The 8,933-nt window shown below is 56.8% G+C and overlaps 1 protein-coding gene across 1 annotated transcript; it reads right to left on the minus strand.

The window, feature by feature from the left end:
* Window positions 1–3,274: 3,274 nt before the first annotated feature.
* Window positions 3,275–8,249, minus strand: MYL4 (myosin light chain 4). Its single transcript, XM_042836057.1, has 7 exons — window positions 8,135–8,249; window positions 7,496–7,523; window positions 5,847–5,996; window positions 5,199–5,372; window positions 4,660–4,737; window positions 4,045–4,088; window positions 3,275–3,507 (listed from the first exon to the last, which is right to left on the minus strand). Exons 1-6 carry the CDS (start codon window positions 8,231–8,233, stop codon window positions 4,060–4,062), a joined length of 558 nt encoding a protein of 185 aa, XP_042691991.1. The 5' UTR covers window positions 8,234–8,249; the 3' UTR covers window positions 3,275–3,507; window positions 4,045–4,059.
* Between the last annotated feature and the right edge of the window lie 684 nt (window positions 8,250–8,933).

The raw sequence follows: 8,933 nt of genomic DNA on the forward strand, positions 1-8,933 counted from the left end.
AGGTCGCTATCGCTCCAGCAGATCTGCAGGTGTTTGCTTTCAGGGCGAGGGCAGGCTGGCAGCACTCACCTCTAATGACAGTGCCACGCAGCAGTGCTGTCCCTGGGATGGACACCTGCCTCCCATCCGGCTTGCTTTCATAGTGTCATAGAATACCATAGAATACCCCAAGTCGGAAGGGACCCATAGGGATCACTGAGTTCAACTCCTGAGCCAGACAGTGAGGTGGGTTGAGAACTGGCTGACTGGCAGAGCGCAGAGGGTCATCGTTGGCGGTGCAGAGTCTGGCTGGAGGCCTGTAACCAGTGGTGTTCCTCAGGGCTCGGTGCTGGGTCCGGTCTTGTTCAACATCTTCATCAATGACCTTGCTGAGGGGATGGTGGCCACCCTCAGCAAGTTTGCTGATGATATGAAGTTGGGAGGATTGGCTGACAGCCTGAAGGCCGTGCTGCCATTCAGAGAGACCTGGACAGGCTGAGAGCTGGGCAGAAAAAAAACGGATGGGGTTTAACAACAGCAAGTGTAGAGTCTTGCATCTGGGGAGGAATAATTGCATGCAGCAGTACAGGTTGGGGGATGAGCTGCTGGAGAGGAGCTCTGCGGAGAGGGACCTGGGTGTCCTGGTGGACGACAGGTCGGCCATGAGCCAGCAGTGTGCCCTTGTGGCCAAAAAGGCCAATGGCATCCTGGGGTGCATTGCAAAGAGCGTGGCCAGCAGGTCGAGGGAGGTGATCCTCCCCCTCTGCTCTGCCCTGCTGAGGCCTCATCTGGAGCACTGCGTCCAGTTCTGGGCTCCCCAGTACAAAACAGACAGGGATCTCTTGGAAAGAGTCCAGCGGAGGGCCACGAAGATGGTGAAGGGCCTGGAGCATCTCTGCTATGGGGAAAGGCTGAGTGAACTGGGTCTGTTCAGCCTGAAGGAAAGGAGACTGAGAGGGGAGCTGATCCAGGTCTATCAGTATCTGAGGTGTGGGGGGCAGAATGGCGAGGCCGGACTCTTCTCAGTGGTGAGTGGAGACAGGACAAGAGGAAACGGCCGGAAACTGCAGCATAGGAAGTTCTGCACCAATGTGCACAAGAACTTCTTTACAGTGAGGTGACGGAGCACTGGAACAGGCTGCCCAGGGAGGTGGTGGAGTCTCCTGCTCTGGAGATGTTCAAGTCCTGCCTGGATGCCGACCTGTGTGACCTGCTGTAGGAACTGCTTTGGCAGGGGGTTGGACTCAATGAGCTCTGGAGGTCCCTTCCAACCCCTACAATTCTGTGATTCTGTGATTTTGCCCCAAATGCAGCAGAACCTTTCCGTAAGTGATGGTGGTACGTGCGTACATGAGTGTGCGTGCGTGAGGCTGCATTCCAAGGAGCCCGCTGTGTTTTCATCATCCTTACTGCAATCTCTGCCCCTCTGCATGCTGAGAGCTCGTGGGGTGGAAGCTCTGCCTGCCTGCCGTTGCACACAGCCTTCTGACACCCAGGCCATCTTTGGTATGAACCTCTGCCTTATCGCAGGCTGAGGAGATATGGCAACAGGCTCTCCCTAGAGCGGGAGGTTATTTTTTTTACTTCTTGGAATCTCCTGGGCTTCCAGTGAAGTGTTTGAACTCTGAAAGGGCAACAGCCTGAACTCTTGTCTTGGGACATCTTGATCTGCAGAGTCGCCTGTAGCCACGCAGTTCTGTGCTTGAGGTCAGTGGAGGCTTTGTGTAAATGTCCATGCAACCAAAACCACTCCGCAGCACCCAGAGCTCTCTGCAGGAGGCTGGGCACAGAGGCACATAGAGATAGATGTGTGTGCTGTGCCTGTCCAAGCACATCATTCCAACCTGCCTCAATATGAATCTGCTTCTCATTGCCCTGGAGAGACAGAGCAGATCCCCAGAGCACAGCGTGGCTGACGTACCCTGGGGCTGCTGCAGAAGCTCGAGTTATCAGCCCTCGCATTCTTCTGTAGTCCTCCCTGTCCTTTTCCACTGCTCTCTGCCTGCCTGCAAGAGCCTCTTTGCTTTTAATTTACAGTGTCATTCCTGTCTGCACAGGAGCTGGAGGCTGGAACGCGCTCTGTGTGCAGGAGCAGAAGCGCAGCCTCTGACTTGCTGAGGCAGGAACATCACAGCCGGCGGGGCCCCCAGCCCCTGCTGCACATTTCCTCTGTGGGTTTGGGCAGATCCTTCGCCTCTCTGCTCCTTTCCCATCTGTAATGGAGCAATGCGGTGTCGTGGCCACCACGACCCCAAAGTGCAGCAAGTGGTGCCCTGTTGTGCCCTTTCACCACGGTCCTTTGCCAGGTTAAATCACAGACTGCTCTTTAAAGGCATGAAGTGCCCAGATTCTCCCTAGTGGAAGCTGTAGAAATACCACAGACAGAAGCTAGAAATCTAATCTTGCATCTATAAACAGCTTGTGTTGCTTTTTATGACCATTCATATCAAGCAGTGGGAATTGGAAGCAGCTGCTGCTCAGGCACTGTTCAGAAATGAGCGAGTGGTGGCTGAAAGCAGCCAGGCTGAAGGAAGATGCTTTAAACTGCCAGTCCAAGCCGTGGAGTGAGGGCACTGCAATAAGGAACAAAGCAAAGCATTGTCTGCTCCCAGGTGCTCTTCTGATGGGAGGGCTGAGTTATCTCTTATGAATTATTCACCACTTCTAAGGATGCTAGCACGATTTTTGCAGGTAGGAAGGGAGCTTCCAGCTCACAACACACAGCCCTAATGGCTCCTGGCTGCAGTGTGTGTGCACCAGAGCCAGCCGGGGAGCACGGCCTGTCTGGGCTTTGTAGGATGCTGCTCATGCATGAGAGTGGCTGCACCAAAGCCATGCAGGGAGCACGGTCCTGGCTGGGCTATAGGATGCTAACAGCAGCAGGGCCTGGCGTGTCCCTCTTTGCTGCACAGTGTTCAGCTTAGGCCTGCAGGGAATGCTCACAGTGCAGCACGCTGTGGGGTGGATGGGCTACAGATCCAAAGGGTTTTAAGATGCGTCCCAAAAACAGGAGTGTGGTGCTGCTCATCACCTCATGCTCACTTTTCTCCAAGCCTTCTTTCCCCCAGCTGCAGGACCCTCAGCCCACAGGAAAGTCAGGGAGATGAGCAAAGACCCTCACGCCGTGCCTGAGCTCCTCTCTCCTATCTGGAAGCCACCAAACCCACTGTTTTCCCTTTCTTCCCATGCTGTGAGAGCATCCTGCCTCCTCTGCTTGCTGGGGCCTGAGCTCCCCCCCCACCACTTCATGATCAGCCCAAAGCCAAAGCAGAGAGACCACATAAGGGAGGATGGAATGAGGTTTAATGATGCGAATGGCACAGGAAAGAACTGGAAAGAATAATTTAAGGCTTAGAGCCAAGGTGCAGACTTGTCCCATTGAAACCCACTGGGGCACGTTCGTGGAGGCTGGCTGTGTGCTTGTGGAAGTCCTCTGCCTTCAGGGAACCTCTGGGGAGGAAGGGGGGACATGGATGTAGGAATCTTGTGGTCTGTGGGGCTCGGATGGATTCCATCACCTCCGAGAACCTGGGAGAAAAGCATGAGAGGGATGAACACAGTGAACCATTGCGATAGGAGCCCCAGGTGAACCCAGAATGTCCATAACCACAACTCCATGCCATTAAAAAACAAACAAACAGTTTCATGCAAGTAGCTTTGTGTAGAATTAAACCTCCCTGGCAGCAGCTGCCAGCCAAAGCACCTCTGTGGCTGCATTTATGAATGGGGGCCGGGGAGAAACAGATTAAAAGCAAAGTGAGACGAGCGCTGGCCCTTCAGAGCTCAGACTTCAGCCCTCTTCGATTTTAACCTTCTGATATTTAAAGAGATTTGCAGAGAGAAACAAACAAACAAAGATTTTAAAATGTTAAACGTGTGTATTTAGCAGGTTTTATTCTTTCAATCATTCTTTCCACCGGTGTGAGCTACAGATGCAGTGCCACAGAACAGCCTTGGGGGACTGGTGCTGCAGGGCTGCCTGTGCGTTTGGTGCCTTCTGCCCCTGGCAGCTGCACGCAGGGTTTCCAGCCTTGCAGCAAACAGGGGAGACCCCGAGTGACCCACCTGCAGTTCCTCGGCTCAGCCAGACATGATGTGCTTGACAAAAGCTGGGGAGGAAATGAGAAATGAGCTCTCAGACGCTGTGCTGGGGGCACCCAGGGACAAAAGGGACTCGCTGCAGCAGAGGTGCTCTGCCAGGACCTGGACGTCTCCTGTTCCCACCTTTCATGTGCAAACACCCAGTGAGAGACCCCCCCCCTCCTGGAGATAAACCAGCTGCATGTCCCTGGTTATCTGAGGCCACAGGGGACAGAAACCTTTCCCTCAATGCTCTCCAATTTTAGGGGTTCCCAGACTTCGTGCCAGATTTTCACCTCCTTGGAGCCACAAGCAATCTGTGCATCCAAATGTTCCCCATTAGCTTCCGCTGCGAAAGATGCTGGCTTTGTTTATTTTTGATAGCTTAAAGCAAAACAGCACCAGGAGAGGGGATGAAACAGTCCCCAAACCTTTGGAAACATGCTGTCCTCAGGACATCACTGCCATGAGCACCACATTCCCACCCCGGGTGACCCATCACAGCTCTCTATGGAAGATGGCCCCCACCTTCCTCTTGGGGATCACTTGAGTCCTCACAGAGGACATTTTGCACCCCAGAGCGCTGTGTCTGGGATGTACCTTCGTAGTTGATGCAGCCGTTGGCGTCTTCTTGTCCTGCCATGAGCTGCTCCACCTCGCTTTCTGTCATCTTCTCCCCTGGAGAGAAGGATGGAGAGGTGAGGGGAAGGTTCTCGCCCTGCTGCGACCCTCCTGTCCTTCTTCCAGACAGCCGAAAGCCACCAGAAAGAAGAGAAGGGAGTTGAAGAGGGGGTTAAAAAGGAGTTGTGCACTGCAATGGGCTGGGGAGTGCTGGTGGGAGGTGGGGGAGGGAGGACCAAAGTGCAACCGTTGGCTGATAGCTCAGGATTCCCCTGGGTCCGACACGAAGCCATGGCTTAACATGGGAAAAGCCGCATATTTGGGAGCCATCAATTCCTTCTAGCGCGTGGGACCAGCCTGCTAATTAACCCAGCCGGCTAACTAACCCAGCCTGCTAATTAACCCAGCCGGCTAACTAACCCACTCGGCTAACTAACCCAGCCGACCGCCCCGGGCCGTTTGCCCAAACAGGGCTCGCGGAGGCTCGCTGTGCCGCGCTGCTCCGCAGGCAGCCATACCCAGCGTGACCAGCACGTGGCGCAGCTCCGCTCCCATCACCAGGCCGTTGCCTTCCTTGTCGAAGACGCGCAGCCCTTCCACGAAGTCCTCGAAGCTGCCCTGCTCCCTGGTGCGGGTGAAGTGCTGCAGGATGGGGAGGAAGGTCTCAAAGTCCAGCATCTTCGTATTCATGTCTGAAGGCGGAGGAGGAGACGGGGTCAGAGAGAAAGCTGAGGTCAGCCCCCAAGGACCTCCTTAGACTTTTTGGGTCTCGTTTCCATCTGAGCGCGGGGAGCGAAGGCTCACGGGGTGATGGGACTGTAAGATCCGTACAAAGGATCATTACAACCTGAGCACTGCCAAAAATTAAAACCAGCAGCTCAGTCCTCTGTCACCAAACTGTCCCTGCACTGGAACTGGATGATGCTGGTTTGCACCACTCGGGATCCTGTCTGCTGGTATCCCTGCCAGCATCCCCACCGGGACAGCCTGTCCCTCGGATCAGTCGTGCTACAGGTGTGGATGGGAAGGAATTATGCAGGAATGAAGCCTCTCTGCGTCACTCCTTTCCCAGTTCCTTCATCTCACTGGGCTCAGGGAACACAGGGATCCTTCAGCAGCTCTCAGAGTTGTCCCACCCCATCCCCGCAGCCCCAGCATGCTGTCACCTTCTGGTTTGGGTTTGCCCAGCACCTTCAGGACCTCAGCGTTGGTGGGGTTGTGACCCAGAGCCCTCAGGACGTCGCCGCACTGCGCGTAGGAGATCTGCATGGCTCCCGTGGGCGTCCGGTCAAACAGGCTGAAGGCTTCCTTGAACTCTGCAGGGAGGAAGAGCTCTGCTGTCCCTGCCGTGGCCGCTCCGTTCCCAGCCCACCAGGAGCAGGGTGGGAGGAGAGGGAGGGACGCACGTGTGGTGGGTGCCCTCTGCACACATCGCTGCTGCACCCGGCCCTGCCAGTGAGCCCTGAAGCTCGCAGACTCCTTGAAGAAGTCGCTTGGCTCCTCCAGCTGGTTTTGCCACCCCCAAGGAGCTGGATGGGCGAATCCTGCTGGGCTTCCTGCACCGCCTTGAGCACCAGCGCTGGCCGCAGGCTGCTGTACCCATTGCAGAACATCCCCTCCTCTCTTCCCCTCCTTGGCTCAGGCCTCCCACAGACCACCCAACCCTCCCTCCACACCCCAGTGATGCTGCAGCGCCCCATGTGCACCACCAGACCCGGCCAGGTGGGCACTGTGTGATGCTGCTGGTGTGTAGGGTCACCATCTCCACATCCCTGCTCGGAAGGATGCAGGAGGTTCATTTCCAAGCTCAAATTATCACCTTTAGAGCGTTGCTTTTTACCTGGAGGAAGGAAGCCTAGATTAGCATTGCTTTCCTGCCTTTCATGATGCTTTTCAGCTGCCTGGCTTACTGCTGCATTGAATGCAGACACTGACCACACATTGGCTGTATGTTAACTGTATGTTGGCTGTGCACTGACTACATGAACAACCACGTGCCTGCACTGCTCAGAGCCTCGTCTCTGGTTCCTCGCTGTTGTTGAGGTACAAAATGTGAAGAACTCAGTTCTTCAAGATCCCCCCATTCCTTCTGTGCCTGGGTGAAGCCATGGGCTCCAAACCTGCTGCCTGGTGCCCGTTTCCCCAGCAGCCCCACGTGAGCAGGCAGGCATTTGCTTTTCCTGCAGCAGATGCTCTGCACGCTCCTGGATTTCATCCTGCTGCCTCCAAGTGGGCCAGGCGTGTGATCTGCCCTTCCAGCCGGTCCATGTGGACGCTCAGAACCGAGAGCTTAATGGTTGTGGCGTTAATGAGTTCCAGGTTCTGGTCCATCTCCTTGGTGACGCTCAGCAGCAGCTCGCTGGGCAGTCGTTGTCTTCACGTGGTGATGGAGACGCGATGGGCTGCTGGATATTTTGTTGGGTTTGCTGGGAATTCCTTTGCGTTTTCTACTTGGCACCTTTGTGTCCCCTGCTGAACGTCACCATTCCCCTGAATCTGTCCTCACAGGATGGATCTCTGTGTCCCTGTGCTCTCATTGACCTCTCTTCTATCGCTACAGGTGACACCCAGGCAGGGCTGCCACTGCCTGCAGGTCCCTGGGCACCCGCTGGCATCCTGACTTACTGAGGGGGAACAAAGAGCAGCACCCCTGCACCCTGCTGCCTCAATCCCAGCCGAAGCCGGGCAGCACTGCTCCCCGTCACCTCCGCCTCCTCTCCTGCCTCCCCTCCCACCGGTGCTCTTTCCCACCTCCTGCTGCAGAAAAATCCCCCATCGAACGCCATCTGTGGGGGAAGGCGATGCCCGCGCTTACCTTCGATCTGCTCCGCAGCAAACTCGATCTGTCAGGGGAAGAGAACAGAGCGTGGGGACGGTGCTGGGAGAGCGAAAGGCTGTGCCCGGCCCTCGAGCATCCCCCGTCAGCTCTGCAGCCCGCTCTGGGCGGCGGCCGTGGCCACGCCGTGCCCAGGGATGTTCCCCCCCTCCCCACGAAGCCGCGATCCCCATGGAGAGCCCAGCGGGCACAGAGCGCAGCGAGGATGCTCAGCCTGCGGGGCTGCGATGGAATCCCGTTTCCAGGGATTAAGCAGCCCCTGTGCCGAGCCCGCTATTAACGACCTGCAGCTGGGGCTTCAAAATGGAACCGTATCCTGGGGAATCGCAGCAAAAAAAAGCAAAAATGCGAGGAGTCGCACAAAAGATGCTGCCAGACGGAGGAGGCGATGCAGGGGGGAAACGCCTTACGATGGAGGCGGCGGGCAGCAGGAATGTTTTCTATTGCTGCCGTGGGCTCCCGGAGCTGCGGGGCGTTGGAATCAGCGCAGCATCCCCAGCTCAGCACCGCGCAGCATCACCGCGGGGCGATGCTCCCCTCCCCGCCCCGCCGCTCTCACCGCCCGCGTGCCGCCGCGCGTCGCCCGTCGCCAGAGCCGCGCCGCCACCCCGTGCTCACCTTCACGCTTTTGGGGTCGAAGGCGAATTCCTTGGGTGCCTCCGGGGCTGCGGCTGCTTTGGCCGCGTCCTTCTTGGGCTCGGATTTCTTGAGCGGCATGGCGCTGGGATGAGTCCTGCCCGGCGGAGCGATGCGAGGCGGGGGCTGCCGCCTCCGTTATAAACCCAGCCCTGTCCTCACCCCGCAGGGGCAGGCCGGCTGCTGGAGCAGCTGCTACTTACTATAAAAGGAAGAAAACTCAAACGAGAGGGGCCCCAACTCGACAATTGCCCATTGTCATCGGCTCCCGCGCTGGGGGAAGCTGCTCGGGCTGCCCTGGATGCTCTGAGTTCACCCGTGAGCTTTGGCATCGTGAGAGCTTCCCCACGTGGTGGGCACCCCCGGCACCTGCACTGCGTGGGGCCTCCACCGAACCCTAAACTCGGTGCCTGCAAGGAAGCGGCTGCACGGAGCGGCTCTGGAGGAGCTGGTGGTGCAAGCATTCAAGGCTCAAATCCCTCAGGGGGTTCATTCCCCCTGAGTGCCCCCGTCCGTGCTGCTGTGGGTGCTACCTGGAGGGGGGAGGTTTCCAAAAGCAGCTTGGCTTTATTTTTCGTGGTAGGGAGGTAAATAAAGTCTCTTGGATAGTTCTGACAGCTGGGAAACTCCTGCAAAGGGGCCGAAAGGATCCACTGGGGCTCAGCAGCTCAGAAACATGGCGCAAGGATCAAAGCGTGACATCCTGACCCATCACCTCAAGTACGGCATCAGAACATGGAGGAAATGGCAGTTCTGAGAGCTGTGGCAACAGAAATAAAGG

The sequence above is a fragment of the Centrocercus urophasianus genome, unplaced genomic scaffold (genome assembly GCF_019232065.1).
Source record: "Centrocercus urophasianus isolate 14NV4802_14NV808 unplaced genomic scaffold, USGS_Curo_1.0 seq_57, whole genome shotgun sequence".
NCBI lineage: Eukaryota > Metazoa > Chordata > Aves > Galliformes > Phasianidae > Centrocercus > Centrocercus urophasianus.